We start from the raw sequence: 19,280 nt of genomic DNA, 5'->3' as shown, positions 1-19,280 counted from the left end.
TGGGAATGTCACCATCCCCATGGGCACTGTGAGTGTCACCATCCCCATGGGTGTCACTATACCCAGGGCATCAGGATTGTCACCATCCCCGAGGGTACAGGAGTGTCACCATCCCCATGGGTGTCACCATCCCCATGGGTGTCACCATCCCCCCCAGGCATGGCAGTGCCACCATCCCCGAGGGCACAGGAGTGTCACCATCCCCATGGGTGTCACCATCCCCCCCAGACATGGCAGTGCCACCATCCCCGAGGGCACAGGAGTGTCACCATCCCCCCGGGGCGTTTTGGGGCCTGTCCCCGGGGGTGTGGGGGTCCAGGCCGGTGGGCAATGTGGGGTTCAGGCTCTGAGGTGCAATAAAAGCAGCCGAGGCTCAGAGCCGATGGCTTTTCCTTATCGGCGCCCCCAGATGTGACTGCCGCCCTTTCTCCGTGCCGGCGACACCTCCAGGTGCCCCTCGGGGATGCGACATCCACAGACCGCGGGTGAAAGCGCCAGGGGAGCCTCGGGGATCATTTTGATCATTTTGGGGGCTGTTCCTCCCTGCAGGGACACGAGCAGAGCCCGAACGTGTCCCCGAGGTGCCACATCCCCCCCCCGCTCTGTCACCTCTGCGCTTCCTGCCTGCGCCTGCGGCTTCCCGCCCCATCAAAGCAGCCAGCACAATGTCACAATGTCGCTGTGGTTCGGAGCTGGCCCTAAAACAGCGCTGCCACCCCCCCGGGGGCACCGCGGGTCCCCTCCGCTCCGGTCCTTGTCACCGCGGCCCTCAGGGCAGCCGTGGCGCGGTGGTGACACGGCGGTGACACGGTGGTGACAGCCCGAGGGGGCTCTGAGCGGTGTCCCACGGCATCCAGGGGACATTGTGTCCCTGTGCCGTCCCCTCTGACCCTGCTCTGTCCCCGCTCTGTCCCCTCTGTGCCAGCCTGGCCGTCCCTGCCCCACCCCAGCGTCCCCTCCTGGCACTGCCACCCTCCTCCATGTGCCTCAATGTCCCCTGGATGCCGTGGGAGGCACATGGAGGAGGGTGGCAGCGCCAGGAGGGGACACTGGGGTGGGGCAGGGACGGCCAGGCTGGCACAGAGGGGACAGAGCGGGGATAGAGGGGACAGCACGGGGACAGAGAGGGGACAGTGCAGGGACAGTGCAGGGACAGAGGGGACAGCACAGGGACAGAGGGGACAATGCAGGGACAGTGCAGGGACAGAGGGGACAGCACAGGGACAGCTCAGGGACAGAGGGGCGCTGGCAGCAGGTGCCACCCCCTCAGCGTGCCCTGCCGGGGGCCCGGCGGTGGCAGGAAGCCATCGGGGTTTGTCACTCGTTCTCTTGCGGTCGGGGGCGAGCTGAGAGCGGCTCCGGGCTCCTCTCGGCTCCGCTCATGCGGCGGAAACCGGAGCGAGGCGGGGACAGCGGCGGCGCGGCCGGGCCGGGGGCGCTGCTCCCCAAAACACCCGGGGGGCTCCGCTCCGAGCCCCAAAACACCCGGGGGGCTCCGCTCCGAGCCCCAAAAGGATCGAAGGACTCCGCTTTGCTCCCCACCCGGCTCGAGGGGAATCATCTCTGCACCCCGAAAGATCCAGGGGACTCCGCTCTGCACCCCAAAAGGACCGCGAGGCTCCGCTCTGCACCCCGCAAGGCTCGGGGGGATCCTCTCCGCATCCCAAAAGGTTCCAGGGGCTCCTCTCTGCACCCCAAAACACCCGGGGGGCTCCGCTTTGCACCCCAAAAGGCTCGGGGAACTCTGCTTTTCACCCCACAAGGCTTGGGGGCATCCTCTCCGCACCCCAAAAAGGATCAGGGGGATCCTCTCTGCACCCCAAAAGGCTCGAAGGGATCCTCTCCGTACCCCACAACGCTTCAGGGACTCTGCTCTGCTCCCCACAAGGTTCTGGGGGCTCCTTTTTGTACCCCACAAAGTTCGGGAGCCTCCTCTTTGCACCCCACGAGGTTTTGGGGGGATCCTCTTCGCACCCCATAAGGCTCGGGGGGGGCTCCTCTCGGCACTTCACAAGGCTTGAGGGACTTGGCTTTGCACCCCGAAAGGCTCGGGAGGCTCCTCTTTGCATCCCTCCTGGCTCGGGGGGGATCCTCTCTGCACCCCAAAAGGCTCGGGGGGCTCCGCTTTGCACCCCAAAAGGATCGGGGGGCTCTGCTTTACACCCCAAAAGGATCGGGGGGCTCCCCTTTGCACCCCAAAAGGATCGGGGGGCTCCCCTTTGCACCCCAAAAGGATTGGGGGGCTCTGCTTTACACCCCAAAAGGATCGGGGGGCTCCCCTTTGCACCCCAAAAGGATCGGGGGGCTCTGCTTTACACCCCAAAAGGATCGGGGGGCTCCCCTTTGCACCCCAAAAGGATCGGGGGGCTCTGCTTTACACCCCAAAAGGATCGGGGGGCTCCCCTTTGCACCCCAAAAGGATCGAGGGACTCCCCTTTGCACCCCAAAAGGCTCGGGGGGCTCCCCTTTGCACCCCAAAAGGATTGGGGGGCTCCCCTTTGCACCCCAAAAGGACCGGGGGGCTCCACTCTTCACTCCACAAGGTTTGAAAGACTCCTCTCTGCATTCCATAAGGATCGAGGGACTCCCCTTTCCACCCCAAACGGATCGAGGGGCTCTTCTCTGCACCCCAAAAGGATCGGGGGCCTCCCCTTTGCCCCCCAAAAGGCTCGGGGGGCTCCTGCCGGGCTGCCGAGGATGAGGAGGATGCGAGGGCAGGACATGGCTCAGTGACAGCGGCCGCTCCTCGCCCGCCCCGCGGCTCCAGGTGAGAGCTGGGGAGGTTTTGAGGGGCTCGGCCCGGGGGCTTTGGGGGGCACCCGGGGCTGGGGGGGCGATGGCAATGGGGGTTCGGGCTCGCTCCGAGCCAGGCTGGGCTCTGCATCCCTCTGGGACGTCCCTGGGGACACAAAGGCGCCGTCCCCGCGTCCCCTGCCCGCCTCGGGGCCCTGCCAGGGCACGGTGCCCTCCCCAAACCCCCACGTCCAGTTTTGTCCCCAGGGCTGTGCCCGAGGGACTGGCAGCAGCTCGGTGCCAGTGTCGCAAGGTTGGTGCCCAATCTGGGGTTCATGTGCTCAGAAATTCCCATTTTTGGTGCCCAATCTGGGGTTCATGTGCTCAGAAATTCCCATTTTTGGTGCCCAATCTGGGGTTCATGTGCTCAGAAATTCCCATTTTTGGTGCCCAATCTGGGGTTCATGTGCTCAGAAATTCCCATTTTTGGTGCCCAATTTGGGGTTCATGTGCTCAGAAATTCCCATTTTATGTCCCAAATTTGGACTTTCAGGTCCTCAGAAATTCCCATTTTTGGTGCCCGATTTGGGGCTTCGGGCGCTCAAAAGTTCCCATGTTTGGGGCACGATTCCCATTTTTGGGGCCAAATTTTGGAGCTACAGGCTCGCAGAAATTCCCATTTTTGGTGCCCAGTTTGGGAAACTCCCATTTTTGGTGCCCAATTTTGGGCTTCAGGTGCTCAGAAATTCCCATTTTATGTCCCAAATTTGGAGTTTCAGGCTCTCAGAAGTTCCGATTTACGGTGGCCAGTTTGGGGCTTCAGGCTCTCAGAAATTCCCATTTTTGGTGCTAAATTTGGGACATTCTCATTTTTGCTGCCCAATTCCCATTTTTGGTGCCCAATTTGGGCTTCAGGTCCTCAGAAATTCCCATTTTTGGTGCTAAATTTGGGACGTTCTCATTTTTGGTGCCCAATAAATTTGGGGCTTCAGGCACTCAGAAATTCCCATTTTTGGTGCCAAATTTTGGATTTCAGGTGCTCAGAAATTCCCATTTTTTGTGCCCAATTCCCATTTTTACTGCCCAGTTTGGGCTTCAGGTGCTCAGAAATTCCCATTTTTGGAGCCCAATTTGGGGTTTCAGATGCTCAAAAATTCCCATTTTTGGTGCCCAGTTTGGGATTCAAGCACTCAGAAATTCCCATTCTTTTGGTGCCCAATTTGGGGTTTCAGATGCTCAAAAATTCCCATTTTTGGAGCCCAATTTGTGGCTCCAGGCACTCAGAAATTCCCATTTTTGGAGCCAAATTTGGGGCTTCGGGGCTCAGAAATTCTCATTTTTGGGACCCGGTTTGGAGCTTTGGGTGCTCAGAAATTCCCATTTTTTTGGTGCCCAATTCCCATTTTTTGTGCCAAATTCCCATTTTTGGTGCCCAGTTCCCATTTTTTGTGTCAAATTCCCATTTCTGGTGCCCAGTTTGGAGCTTTGGGTGCTCAGAAATTCCCATTTTTTGGTGCCCAATTCCCACTTTTGGTGCCCAGTTTGGGTTCCAGGCACTCCGAATTTCCCATTTTTTGTGCCCAATTCCCATTTTTGGTGCCCAATTCCCACTTTTGGTGCCCAGTTTGGGTTCCAGGCACTCTGAATTTCCCATTTTTTGTGCCCAATTCCCATTTTTGGTGCCCAATTCCCACTTTTGGTGCCCAGTTTGGGTTCCAGGCACTCCGAATTTCCCATTTTTGCCGCAGTGTCGCCCTTGGGGACACGGCCCTGGGTGGCCCTGCCAGGCTGTGCCACCCCTGGCCGCCCACCCAGAGGGCTCACATCTGGCTCACATCTGGCTCGGGGTGCCACCAGCCGTGGGGACAGCTCAGATTTCACCTCCTCACCCTGGTGACAACGGTGACAAACCAGCAGCGCCACGTGGACGGAAGGGACAAGACAGGGACCCCAAACTCAGATTAAAAAACCCCAAAATTTGGGCACACACCTGGCACAGCCAGCACAAAGAAATTCAGTTGCACCGACAAAACAAAAAACCAACTTCAAACACTCTTTTTTTGGGGGTTTTTTTTTGTTTTTTTTTTTCTTGTGAAACGGCTGCCGGGTGGAAATTACGCTGCGGCTTGGGGCTGGGAGAGATAAAAAATCACAATAGCAGCACCTCCCTGCTCAGCATGGCAGGAAAAAACAGAAAAAACAGCTCCTGGAGGGGTTTGAGGGGCTCTGGGCAGCTCCTCCGGGGGTGGAATTGGGAATTCTCAGCTGTTCTTTAGCTCTGGGTGAGAAATGTGGGCACCTTGATGTTGTTCTGGTCCTAAAAGTTGAGTTTAAGTTGGGTTCTGCTCAAAAAAGGCCTCAAAATGTTGGTGAATTTTGGATTTTTTTTGGTCTCTCGGCTACCTGGCTGAAATGTGGGCACTTTGTTGATGCTGTTCTGGTCCTAAAAGTTGAGTTTAAGTTGGGTCCTGCTCAGAAAATGCCTCAAAATATTGGTGAAATTTGGATTTTTTTTTTTTGCTTTTCTGGTTACCTGGATGAGATGTGGGCACTTTGCTGCTGTTCTGGTCGATAAAAGCTGAGCCTGAGCTGGGTCCTGCTCAAAAAAAGGCCTCAAAATGTTGGTGAATTTTGGATTTTTCGCTCTTCTGGCTGCCTGGCTGAGATGTGGCAGATCCTGGTGGTGCTGGGAGTTGTAAGGGAAGAGTCTGAAAAAGGGAACCCAAACCCTTCTTAGAGACCCCAAAACCTCTCTGGGGACCCCAAAACCTCTCTGGGGACCCCAAACCCTTCTTAGAGACCCCAAACCATCCTTGGGGACCCCAACCTCTCCTTAAGGACCCCAAACCCTCTATGGGGACTCCAAACCATCCTTGGGGACCCCAAACCTTCCCTGGGGAGCCCAGACTCTCCTTAGGGACCCCAAACCCTTCTTGGGGTCCCCAAACCCTCTCTGGGGAACCCAAACACTCCTTAAGGAGCCCAAACCCTTCTTAGAGATCCCAAAACCTCTCTGGGGACCCTAAAACCTCCTTAAGGATCCCAAACCCTTCTTAGGAACCCCAAACCCTCCTCAGGGACCCCAAACCATCCTTGGGGACCCCAAACTCTCCTTAAGGACCCCAAACCCTCTATGGGGACTCCAAACCCTTCTTGGGGAGCCCAAACCCTCCCTGGGGACCCCAAACCCTTCTTAGGAACCCCAAACCCTCCTGAGGGACCCCAAACCCTCCTGGGGGAGCCCAAACCCTCCCTGGGGACCCCAAACCTTCTCTAGGGAGCCCAAAGCCTCTTTAAGGACCCCAAACCCTTCTTAGGAACCCCAAACCCTCCTCAGGGACCCCAAACCATCCTTGGGGACCCCAAACTCTCCTTAAGGACCCCAAACCCTCTATGGGGACTCCAAACCCTTCTTAGGAACCCCAAACCCTCCCTGGGGACCCCAAAACCTCCTTAAGGACCCCAAGCCCTTCTTAGGAACCTTAAACCGTTCTTGGGGACCCCAAACCCTCCATGGGGACCCCAAACCTTCCCAGGGGAGCCCAAATCCTCTTTAAGGACCCCAAACCCTTCTTAGGAATCCCAAACCCTCTCTGGGGACCCCAAACACTCCTTAAGGAGCCCAAACCATTCCTGGGGACCCCAAACCTTCCCTGGGGACCCCAAACCTTCTCTAGGGAGCCCAAACCCTCTTTAAGGACCCCAAACCCTCCTCAGGGACCCCAAACACTCCTGGGGGACCCCAAACCCTTCTTGGGGACCCCAAACCCTCCTTGGGCCGCCCAAACCCCCCCCGGGGACCCCAAATTCTCACTGGCTGCCAGGTCAGGGGGGCACAGCTGGGGCTGTGGCACACCTGGGCTGGCTGGAGGTGACAAAACCCTGCGGAAGTCACACGTGGGATGAATCCTGGCGCCGTGGGCGTGGGGGATTCTGCAGAAGAGAATTTCCGGGGCCCCACGAGGGGTTTGTGGCACGCTCAGCGTTTTGGGAAGGCCAGAGGAGGTGCCCAGAATTGTGCCACGCTCAGTGTTCTCACCCAGAGGTGCCCACGTGGTGTTTGTGCCACGTTCAGTGTTCTCAGGAATGGGTGCCCAGGTTTGTGCCACTCTCAGCGTTTTTGGGAAGGCCAAAGGTGCCCGGGTTTGTGCCACACTCAGCACTCTCGGGAAAGCCAGAGGTGCCCACGGTGTTTGTGCCACACTCAGTGTTCTCACCCAGAGGTGCCCACGGGGTTTGTGCCACGTTCAGTGTTCTCAGGAATGGGTGCCCAGGTTTGTGCCACGCTCAGCGTTCTCACCCAGAGGTGCCCGTGGGGTTTGTGCCGTGTTCAGCACTCTCAGGAATGCCAGAGGTGCCCACAGGGTTTGTGCCATGCTCAGGACTCTCAGGAATTGCAGAGGTGCCCATGGGGTTTGTCCCACCCTCAGCACTCTCAGCAAGGCCAGAGGTGCCCAAATTTGTGCCACACTCAGCATTTTTGGGAAGGCCGAAGGTGCCAGGGTTTGTGCCACACTCAGCACTTTCAGGAAAGCCAGAGGTGCCCACGGTGTTTGTGCCACACTCAGTGTTCTCACCCAGAGGTGCCCGTGGGGTTTGTGCCATGCTCAGCACTCTCAGCAAGGCCAGAGGTGCCCACAGGGTTTGTGCCATGCTCAGTGTTCTCACCCACAGGTGCCCGTGGGGTTTGTGCCACGCTCAGCGTTCTCACCCAGAGGTGCCCACAGGATTTGTGCCACCTCAGTGTTTTTAGGAATGCCAAAGGTGCCCAGATTTGTGCCATGCTCAGCCCTCTCAGGAATCCCAGAGGTGCCCAGATTTGTGCCATGTTGAGCACTCTCAGCAAGGCCAGAGGTGCCCACAGGTTTTGTGCCATGCTCAGCATTTTTGGGAAGGCCAGAGGTGCTCATGGAGTTTATGCCACACTCAGTGTTTTTGGGAAGGCCGAAGGTGCCAGGGTTTGTGCCACACTCAGCACTCTCAGGAAAGCCAGAGGTGCCCATGGTGTTTGTGCCACACTCAGTGTTCTCACCCAGAGGTGCCCACGGGGTTTGTGCCACTCTCAGCATTTTTGGGAAGGCCAGAGGTGCCCATGGGGTTTGTGCCACGCTCAGCACTCTCAGGAATGCCAGAAGTGCCCACGAGGTTTGTGCCATGCTCAGTGTTTTTAGGAATGCCAAAGGTGCCCAGATTTGTGCCATGCTCAGCATTTTTGGGAAGGCCAGAGGTGCCCATGGATTTTATGCCACACTCAGCACTCTCAGGAATCCCAGAGGTGCCCACGGGGTTTGTGCCACTCTCAGCATTTTTAGGAAAGCCAAAGGTGCCCGTGGGGTTTGTGCCATGCTCAGCAAGGCCAGAGGTGCCCAAATTTGCGCCAATCTCAGTGTTTTTGGGAAGGCCAAAGGTGCCCGGGTTTGTGCCATGCTCAGAGCTCTCAGCAAGGCCAGAGGTGCCCACGGGGTTTGTGCCACTCTCAGCGTTTTTGGGAAGGCCAGAGGTGCCCGTGGGGTTTGCAGATCTTCTCCCAAAGGTGCCCACACCCTGGTGGCACTGTGGGCACACCGGTGTCACCATGGCTGAGCCTCGAGGGTGTTGCAGGATTGGGGGTTCAGGAACCGGGCTGGGCGTGCAGAGAACGGGAATTTGTAGGAAAAGGAGTTTGGATGTGCCCACAGCCACCTGTGAGGGGATTTTAGGGATTTTAGGCTCTTGCCCAGCCAGAGCTCGTTAACGGCGAGCTGCAGGAGTGCGCTAATTAATTGCTAATGGGATGTTAATGAGGAGGTTGTTATGCGCAGGGAGAGCAGAGGGATCAGCCCCAGAGCAGCACGGCGGGGAGGAGCTGGCACAGAGGAGCCTCAGGCTGGGCGCTAATTGCCTTCAGTGGTTTAATTAACGGAGGCAGGATAAATTAGGAGGAAATAATGGCTGGTGAGGGAGTCAGGGAATGTCCCTGGGATGGATGGATGGATGGATGGATGGATGGATGGATGGATGGATGGATGGATGGATGGATGGATGGATGGATGGATGGATGGATGGATGGATGGATGGATGGATGGATGGATGATGGATGGATGATGGATGATGGATGGATGGATGGGTGGATGGATGGATGGATGGATGGATGGATGGATGGATGATGGATGGATGGATGGATGGATGATGGATGGATGGATGATGGATGGATGGATGGATGGATGGATGATGGATGGATGGATGGATGGATGATGGATGGATGATGGATGATGGATGGATGGATGATGGATGGATGGATGGATGGATGGATGGATGGATGGATGGATGGATGGATGGATGGAATGAGGATGCACTGGATCATGAGGAGAGCCAGCAATGGGGTTGCCCTGTGTCACCCATGTCCCCCACAGCCACCATGGGCTGCTGCTGCAGCTCGGACTATGACGAGGACTGGATCGAGAACATCGACATCTGTGAGCACTGCAACTACCCCATCGAGCCCGACAGCAAGCGCCAGGTGAGCAGGGGTGACAGACCCCAATCCCCGTGCCCAAACACCCCCAGAGGTGCCCAAACCCCACAGACTGGGGGCTCACCAGCTCCTGTCCCCTGGCAGAGGCTGATCCGCAACGGCTCCGAGGTGCGAGACCCCCTGGTGTCCTACGAGTCCTCGTCACCTCCGTGCTCCCCCATGCAAGGTGAGGCCTGGCTGTGGCCTGGGGAGGGCTCTGCCACCCCCAGAGCGGTCACTGCCACCCCCAGAGCGGTCACTGCCACCCTGTCCCTGCTCTTGTCCCCACAGACAAGCTGGTGGTGGCCCTCTACAACTACGAGCCCAAGCACGACGGGGACCTGGGGCTGCGCAAGGGGGAGAAGCTGCGAGTGCTGCAAGAGTGAGGAACCCCAGAGGGGCTGGGGGGTCTCACTGAGGGCCTGGGGGGCTCATTGAGGGTCTGGGGTCTCACCGAGCTCTGTCCCTGCAGGAACGGGGAGTGGTGGAAGGCGCAGTCGCTCACCACGGGCCAGGAGGGGCTGATCCCACACAACTTCGTGGCCTTGGTGAACAGCCTGGAGCCCGAGCCGTGAGTGGGGAGGGAGAGGGTGATGGAAGGATGGATGGATGGATGGATGGATGATGGATGGATGGATGGATGGATGGGGGATGGATGGGGGATGGATGGATGGATGGATGGATGGATGGATGGATGGATGGATGGATGGATCCATGGATGGATGATTCCATGGATGGATGGATGGATTAATGGAAGGATCCATGGATGGGATGGATGCATCCAGGGATGGATGGAGGATGGATGATGGATGATGAATGCATCCATGGATGGATGGATGGATGGATGGATAGATAGACAGACAGACGATGGATGGATGGATGGATGGATGGATGGATGGATGGATGGATGGATGGATGGATGGATCCATAATGGATGGACGGATGGACGGATCCATGAAGAGATGGATGATGGATGGATGGACAGATCCATGGAGAGATGGATCCATGATGGATGGATGATAGATGATGGATGGATTTCTCCATGGAAGGATGGATCCACGGATATGTCCCAGTGGGATCTGATCTCAGGGAAGGACCCCACAGCACCCCACAAATCCCCAGTGCCGGTTCCTCTGTGCCCTGACCCTGCCCTGTGTCTCCAGGTGGTTCTTCAAGAACATCAGCCGCAAGGACGCCGAGCGGCAGCTCCTGGCCTCGGGCAACACCCACGGCTCCTTCCTCATCCGCGAGAGCGAGACCTCCAAAGGTGCCACCCGCGGGTCCCTGGGGCGCGGGGGGCTCGGGAGGGCTCGGGGGTCCCACGCGTGTCCCTGTCCCCAGGCTCGTACTCGCTGTCCGTGCGGGACCTGGACGAGAGCCAGGGAGAGACGGTGAAGCACTACAAGATCCGGAACCTGGACAACGGCGGCTTCTACATCTCCCCCCGCGCCCCCTTCGGCAGCCTCAGGGAGCTGGTGCAGCACTACACACGTGGGAACGGGAACGGGGAGAGGGAATGGGAATGGGAATGGGGCGGGAATGGGAATGGCGCAGGGATGGGATGGGATGGGATGGGATGGGATGGGATGGGAATGGGGCAGGGATGGGATGGGATGGGATGGGATGGGATGGGATGGGATGGGATGGGATGGGATGGGATGGGATGGGATGGGATGGGATGGGATGGGATGGGATGGCAGGATGATATGGGACAAGATGAAATGGGAATGGAAGAGAATTGGATGGGGTGGGATGGAATGGAATTGGAATGGAAGAGGATGGGATAAAATGGGAATAGGAGAGAATAAGGGGGGATGGTACAGGATGGGATGGGAATGGCACCAAACAGGATGGGATGGGATAGGAAAGTTGTGGGATGGGAAGGGTGTGGGATGAGACAGGACAGGATGGGATGGGGCAGGGTGTTATGGGACAAGATGAAATGGGAATGGGGCAGAATTGGATGGAGTAGAACATAATGGAATAGGAATGGGATGGGATGGGATGGAATGGGATGGCACCAAACAGGAGGGAATGATATAGGATGAGATAAGAAAGTTGTAGGATGGGACAGGACAAGATGGAATGGGACAGCATGATATGGGACAAGATGAAATAGGAACGGGACAAAATCAGATGGGATGGGATTAGAGACAGGATGGGATGGGACAAGATGAAATGGGAATGGAAGAGAATTGGATGGGGTGGAACACGATGGGATAGGATGGGGTGGGGATGGGATGGAACAGTTGTGGGATGGAACAGGACAGGATGGAATGGGGCAGGGTGTTATGGGATGAAATGAAATGGGAATGGGAGAGAATTGGATGGAGTAGAACATGATGAAATGGGAATGGAATGGGATGGGGTGGGATGGGATAGGATTGGAGGGGATGGCACCAAACAGGATGGAATGGGATCAGACGAGATAGGAAAGTTGTGGGATGGGACAGGACAGGATGGAACGAGGCAGGGTGTTATGGGACAAGATGAAATGGGAATGGGATAGGATAGAGACAGGATGGGATGGGACAGGACAATATGGGACAAGATGAAATGGGAATGGAGGACAATTGGATGGAGTGGAACACCATGGGATGGGAATGGGAATGGGATGGGATGAGGATGGGATGGGATGGAATAGGAAAGTTGTGGGATGGGATGGGAAGGGAGTGGGATGAGACAGGACAGGATGGAATGGGGCAGGGTTATGGGACAAGATGAAATGGAAATGGAAGAGAAGAGAATGGAATGGGGTGGGATGGGACAGGATGGGATGAGCAGGACCCGCTGCTCCTGGTGCCCCAGCCCAGCCCTGGCTGTGCCGGGTGCCGGCGCTGGCCCAGCTCTGCCTCCCCGTGCCCAGGCAGCTCCGACGGGCTGTGCTGCCGCCTGGGCAAGCCGTGCCAGACGCAGAAGCCGCAGAAGCCGTGGTGGCAGGACGAGTGGGAGGTGCCGCGGGAGTCGCTGAAGCTGGTGGAGAAGCTGGGAGCGGGCCAGTTCGGAGAGGTCTGGATGGGTGAGTGAGGGGGAAACTGAGGCACCAGGGTGAGCAGCGGGATCCTCCAGCCGGGATCTCCCACTCCGCACAATTCCAAGATGTACATTTCACTTAAAATGGATTTCTACTCTAGAAAATTTCCACTCTGCAGTTTTCAAACCACAGACTTACTCAAAGATGTACATTTTGCTTAAATCCAAATGGATTTCTACCCTAGAAAATTTCTACTCTGTAGTTTTCAAACCACATACTTGACGTAACTCAAAGATATATATTTCACTTAAATCAAAGTGGATCTCCACTCTAGAAAATTTCTGCTCTGTGGTTTTCAAACTACAGACTTAAAGATGGACATTTCACCTAAATCAAAATGGATTTCTACTCAAGAAAATTTCTAAATTTCTACTCTAGTTTTCAAAGTACAGACTTCACTCAAAGATGCACATTTCACTTAAATAAAAATGGATTTCCACTCTAGAAAATCTCTACTCTGTAGTTTTCAAACTACAGGCTTAAAGATGGACATTTCACCTAAATCAAAATGAATTTTTCCTCTAGAAAATTTCTACTCTATAGTTTTCAGACTTAACTCAAAGATGTAAATTTCACTTAAATCAAAACGGATTTCTGCTCTGGAAAATTTCTAAATTTCTACTCTATAGTTTTCAAACTACAGACTTAATTCAAAGATGCACATTTCGCTTAAATAAAAATGGATTTCTACTCTAGAAAATTTCTAAATTTCTACTCTAGTTTTCAAAGTACAGACTTCACTCAAAGATGCACATTTCACCTGAATCAAAATGGATTTCTACTCTAGAAAATTTCTACTCTGCAGCTTTCAAACTACAGGCTTAAAGATGGACATTTCACCTAAATCAAAATGAATTTTTCCTCTAGAAAATTTCTACTCTATAGTTTTCAGACTTAACTCAAAGATGTAAATTTCACTTAAATCAAAACGGATTTCTGCTCTGGAAAATTTCTAAATTTCTACTCTATAGTTTTCAAACGACAGACTTAATTCAAAGATGCACATTTCGCTTAAATAAAAATGGATTTCCACTCTAGAAAATTTCTAAATTTCTACTCTAGTTTTCAAAGTACAGACTTCACTCAAAGATGCACATTTCACCTGAATCAAAATGGATTTCTACTCTTGAAAATTTCTAGAGTGGAAATCCAATTCTAGTTTTCAAACTACAGACTTAAAGGTGTACATTTCATTTCAATCAAAACGGACCTCTACTCTAGAAAATTCCTACTGTGCAGTTTTCAAACTACAGGCTTAAAGGTGCACATTTCACTTAAATCAAAATGGATTTCTACTCTAGAAAATTTCTAGAGTAGAAATCCAATTCTAGTTTTCAAACTACAGACTTAACTCAAAGATGTACATTTCACCTAAATCAAAACGGACCTCTACTCTAGAAAATTTCTACTGTGCAGTTTTCAAACTGCAGACTTAAAGGTGTACATTTCATTTACATCAAAATGGATGCCTACTCTAGAAAATTCCTAGAGTAGAAATCCATTTATAGTTTTCAAACTACAGACTTAAAGGTGTACATTTCATTTCAATCAAAACGGATCTCTACTCTAGAAAATTGCTCCTCTCCCCCCAAGGTCTGTACAACGGGCACACCAAGGTGGCAGTGAAGTGCCTCAAGGCTGGCAGCATGTCCCCCAGTGCCTTCCTGGCCGAGGCCAACCTGATGAAGAAGCTGCAGCACGCGCGGCTGGTGCGGCTCTACGCCGTGGTCACCAAGGAGCCCATCTACATCATCACCGAGTTCATGGAGAAGGGTGAGGCCACCCCGGGGGGCTCCAGGTGCTGCCTCGTCCTCGGGGATGTGGCCATGGAGGTCTGGGGGTTTAAGGTTGGGAAAGGTCTTTGGGATGAAGCTCATGCTGGGGAAAATTCCCATTTAAACGGGCAGAGTGATGTGTGCTGGGCGTTGTCCTGAGAAGGGTGACAGAGACTGGGGTGGTTCCAGCCACCCAAAATGGGACATGGGCATTGTCCTGACAGGGGTGACCAATCTTAGGGAGGTCCCTGTGGCCCAAATTGGGTCCTAGGCATTGTCCTGGCAATGGTGACAGAACCTGGGATGGTCCCTGTGGCACAAAATGGGTCATGGGCATTGTCCTGACAATGGTGACAGAGCCTGGGGTGGTCCCTGTGGCACAAAATGGGTCATGGGCATTGTCCTGGCAATGGTGACAGAGCCTGGGGTGGTCCCTGTGGCACAAAATGGGTTCTGGGCATTGTCCTGACAGGGGTGACCAATCTTAGGGGGGGGTCTTATGGCCCAAATTGGGTTGTGGGCATTGTCCTGGGAAGGGTGACAGAGGCTGAGGTGGTCCCTGTGGCCCAAAATGTATCCTGGGCATTGTCCTGGCAAGGGTGACCACTCTTAGGGGGACTTTGTGGCCCAAATGGGATTCTGGGCATTGTCTTGGAAGGAATGACCAACCCCAGGGTGGTCCCTGCAACATGTGGGTGACCCAAAGTGGGTCTTGGGCATTGTCCTGGCAATGGTGACCAAGCCTAGACTGGTCCCTAAAACCTGGGGGTGGCCCAGTTTAAGTCCTGGGCATTGTCCTGGCAGGGGTGACAGAGCCTGGGGTGGTCCCTGCCACCCAAAATGGGTCCTGGGCATTGTCCTGGCTGGGATGACCAACCCAGGGTGGTCCCTACAACATGTGGGTGACTCAAAGTAGGTCCTGAGCATTGTCCTGGAAGGGGTGGCCAAGCCTGGACTGGTCCCCAAAACCTGGGGTGACCCAAACGGAGTCCTGGGCATTATCCAGGAAGGAATGACCAAGACTGGGGTGGTGTCTGCCACCCAAATTGTGTTCTGGGCATTGTCCTGGCAAGGGTGACAAATCTCAAGGGAGTCCCTGTGGCCCAAATTGGGTCCTGGGCATTGTCCTGGCAGGGGTGACCAAGCCCGGGGTGGTCCCTGCCACCCAAACTGGGTCCTGGGCATTGGCCACATTCCCAGAGGTTTTTTGGGGGGACAGTGTCCTCGTGACCCCCCCAGGAGCTGAGAACTGCTGCTTTCATCTCAGGCAGCCTCGTGGATTTCCTCAAGACCTCGGAAGGAGTCAAGCTCAGCATCAACAAACTCCTGGACATGGCAGCTCAGGTGAGGGGGGGAGCAGAGAGCTGGGGATGGAGCTGGGAGAGCTCTGCGGGGCCGGAGCCGCTAATTAACGACAGCAATTAATTAATAATCCCAAACCCCAGATCGCTGAAGGCATGGCTTTCATCGAGGCCAAGAATTACATCCACAGGGACCTGAGGGCCGCCAACATCCTGGTGTCGGACACTCTGTGCTGCAAAATCGCCGATTTCGGGCTGGCCCGGCTCATCGAGGACAACGAGTACACGGCTCGGGAGGGTGAGCCCGCCCTGCCAGGGGTCACAGGGCTTGGGGACATCGGGACAGGGACCCTGCAGCTCCGGGGAGCTTGGGGACATCGGGACAGGGACCCTGGAGCTCCGGGGAGCCGTCACAGGGCTTGGGGACATCGGGACAGGGACCCTGGAGCTCCGGGGAGCTTGGGGACAGCGGGACGGGGACCCTGGAGTTCCGGGGAGCTTGGGGACATCGGGACAGGGACCCTGGAGCTCCGGGGAGCCGTCACAGGGCTTGGGGACATGGGCACAGGGACCGTGGAGCTCCAGGGAGCCGTCACAGGGCTTGGGGACATCGGGACAGGGACTCTGGAGCTCCGGGGAGCTTGGGGACAGCGGGACGGGGATCCTGGAGTTCCGGGGAGCGGTTCAAGGATGGTTTTCCCTTTTCCATCTCGCTCCCCGCAGCTGGAGCGGGGCTCCTGCTTTGCGTGGCTGCCACCAAAGCCAGGCTGTCCCCAGGCAGCGACAGAGCCCGGCTGGGGACAGTCCCCAGGGATTAACGCCGCGATTCCAGCTCAGCCGGGGCTCTTCATCCCCTCCCTTCCCTTTTCTCCGCTTCGCAGGAGCCAAATTCCCCATTAAGTGGACGGCGCCCGAGGCCATCAACTACGGCACGTTCACCATCAAGTCGGACGTGTGGTCCTTCGGCATCCTGCTCACCGAGATCGTCACCTACGGCCGCATCCCCTACCCAGGTCGGGGTCCCGGGGCGGCCGCGGGGCTGGCACGCCCTCGCCGTGTCTGTGTGTCTGTCTGTGGGTGTGTCTGTGTGTCTGTCTGTGGGTGTGGCTGTGGGTGTGTGTCTGTGTGTGAACATGCAGCGCTGCACGCACGCCGCTGCCAGCCTGGCTCGCTGCCCAAAGGGGCCGCACCGGGCACCTGGGGAGGGGTTCGGGGGCTGGGAGGTGCCCCCCATGCGGGGTTTGGGAGGGTGGGGGGGCAGCTGTGACCCAAAGTGGGTCCTGGGCATTGTCCTCGCGGGAATGACCAAGCCTGGGGTGGTCCCTGTGACCCAAAATGGGTCCTGGGTGTTGTCCTGGCAAGGGTGGCTGAGCCTGGGGTGCTCCCTAAAACCTGGGATGATCCAGCTTGAGTCCTGGGCATTGTCCTGGCCAGGGTGACCAAGCCTGGGGTGCTCCCTAAAACTTGGGGTGACCCAAAATGGGTCCTGGGCATTGTCCTGGCAAAGGTGACAGACCCCAGGGTGGTCCCTGCCACCCAAAATGGGTCCTGGGTGTTGTCCTGGCAAGGGTGACAGAGCCTGGGGTGGTCCCTGTGGCCCAAATTGGGTCCTGGACATTGTCCTGGCAGGGGTGACTAGGCTTAGGGGGTCCCTGCCACCCAAAGTGGGTCCTGGGCATTTTCCTGGCCGGGATGACCAAGCCTGGGGTGCTCCCTAAAACTTGGGGTGACCCAAAATGAGTCCTGGGCATTGTCTTGGCAAAGGTGACTGAGCCTGGGTGGTCCCTGCCACCCAAAATGGATTCTGGGCATTGTCCTGGCAGGAATGACCAGTCCTGGGGTGGTCCTTAAAACCTGGGGTGACCCAAAATAAGTCCTGGGCATTGTCCTGGCAAGGGTGACAGAGCCTGGGGTGGTCCCTGTGACCCAGACTGGGTCCTGGGCGTTGTCCTGGCAGGAATGACCAATCCTGGAGTGGTCCCTGTGGCCCAAAATGGGTCCTGGGTGTTGTCCTGGCAAGGGTGGCTGAGCCTGGGGTGCTCCCTAAAACTCGGGGTGACCTAAACTGGGTCCTGGGCATTGTCCTGGCAGGGGTGACCAATCTTAGGGGGGGTCCCTGCCACCCAAACTTGGTCCTGGACATTGTCCTGGCAGGAATAACCAATCCTGGAGTGGTCCCTGTGATCCAAAATGGGTTCTGGGTGTTGTCCTGGCAAAGGTGACTGAGCCTGGAGTGGTCCTTGCCACCCAAATTGGGTCCTGGGCATTGTCCTGGCAGGAATGACCAATCCTGGAGTGGTCCCTGTGACCCAAAATGGGTCCTGGGTGTTGTCCTAGAAAGGGTGACTGAGCCTGGAGTGCTCCCTAAAACCTGAGGTGATCCAGCTTGAGTCCTGGGCATTATCCTGGCAGGAATGGCCGAGCCTGGGGTGGTCCCTGCCACCCAAAGTGGGTCCTGGGCATTGTCCTGGCAGGAATGACCAAGCCTAGGGTGGTCCCTAAAAGCTGGGGTGACCCAAAATGAGTCCTGGGCATTTTCCTGGCAAAGGTGACTGAGCCTGGGGTGTCACCCAACACCACGGGGGTGACCCAACCTAGGTCCTGGCAGGGGTGACCAACACCAGGGTGGTCTCTGTGACATTGAGGTGACCCAAACTGGGTCCTGGACACTGTCCTGGCAGGGATGACCAACCCCAGGATGTCACCTCCACCACAGGGGTGACCCACCCTGACCCCCACACCGTTCCCCTCCCTGCAGGCATGACGAACCCCGAGGTGATCCAGAACCTGGAGCGGGGGTACCGCATGCCGCAGCCCGAGCAGTGCCCGCCCGAGCTGTACGAGCTGATGAGGCAGTGCTGGAAGGAGAGCCCCGAGGAGCGCCCCACCTTCGACTTCCTCAGGAGCGTCCTCGAGGACTTCTTCACCGCCACCGAGGGCCAGTACCAGCAGCAGCCCTGAGCCCTGGGGGTCCCCACAGACCCCATGGACACCGCCCCGGCCTGGGGGTGAACTCTGTGAACATTTGCAGCGCTCCAGAGCTTGGGAGCAGCAGATTTGACTCTTTCAGGAGGAGCTGAGCAGACCCATAAGCACTGAGGGATGGCACAGGATGCCCACCCTGCTGTCCCTGCCCTTCCTGGGGCTCATCCAGGCCCCAGCCCCTCAGGGCTCCCCTCAGCCCGCTCTGTGCCCCCTTCACCCCCTGGGGATGGTCAGAGCAGACCCCCCCAAATCCTAAAGGATGGCAGAGGTGCCCAGAGGGTGCCCACCCTGCTGTCCTTGCTCTTCCCAGGGGTATATCCAGGCTCTGGCCCCTCAGGGCTCCCCTCAGCCCGCTCAGTGCCCCCTTCACCCCCCGGTAATACTCAGAGCGGACCCCCAAGCGCTGAGGGATGGCAGAGGTGCCCAGAGGGTGCCCACCCTCCTGTCCGGAGCCCACCCTGCTGTCCCTGCCCTTCCCTGGGGCACATTACGGCCCCAGCCCCTCAGGACTCCCCTCAGGCCGCCCTGTGCCCCCCTCACCCCTCAGTGATGGCAGGAGCCCCCTCAGCAGCGCTGCCCACTGCGCCCCGCGGCTGTGGGACGCTCCCTCTCCCCCCCAAGGTGTTTGCAGCACCTCTCCCACAATAATTTTGGGGAAATAAAGGCGTTTGCAGCGGCGGGGGCCTCACAGGGCCGGGCTGCCATGGGGAGGGGGATGTGGGGTGATGCCCGCGGCGCACGGACCCCATTGGGGGTACACGGACTCCACTCGCACCAACACACCCCGAGGAGCCCCTGGGACCCCCCGGGACCCCCCTGACCCCACCGGAGCCCTGGGAGCCCCCCCAGACCCTCCCTCGCCCACCCCCTGCCCTGGGGTCCCCCCTCCCCAGGGATGGTAGAGCCCCCCCTTAACCCCCCCACTCAGGGAATGGTTCCTCCCCGCCCACCTGGACCCC

General features: G+C 56.8%; 1 protein-coding gene across 1 annotated transcript; it reads left to right on the top strand.

The window, feature by feature from the left end:
* The first annotated feature begins 2,507 nt into the window (after positions 1-2,507).
* LCK (LCK proto-oncogene, Src family tyrosine kinase) lies at positions 2,508-19,016 on the top strand. The gene is made up of 13 exons (XM_063177294.1): positions 2,508-2,767; positions 9,126-9,232; positions 9,332-9,413; positions 9,518-9,608; positions 9,699-9,797; positions 10,390-10,493; positions 10,568-10,717; positions 12,093-12,245; positions 13,854-14,033; positions 15,303-15,379; positions 15,481-15,634; positions 16,218-16,349; positions 18,095-19,016. Exons 2-13 carry the CDS (start codon positions 9,131-9,133, stop codon positions 18,295-18,297), a joined length of 1,527 nt encoding a protein of 508 aa, XP_063033364.1. The 5' UTR covers positions 2,508-2,767; positions 9,126-9,130; the 3' UTR covers positions 18,298-19,016.
* Positions 19,017-19,280: the final 264 nt, after the last annotated feature.

This window comes from Melospiza melodia, chromosome 27 (assembly GCF_035770615.1).
Source record: "Melospiza melodia melodia isolate bMelMel2 chromosome 27, bMelMel2.pri, whole genome shotgun sequence".
NCBI lineage: Eukaryota > Metazoa > Chordata > Aves > Passeriformes > Passerellidae > Melospiza > Melospiza melodia.
This window is presented reverse-complemented; position numbering and strand designations above follow the sequence as displayed.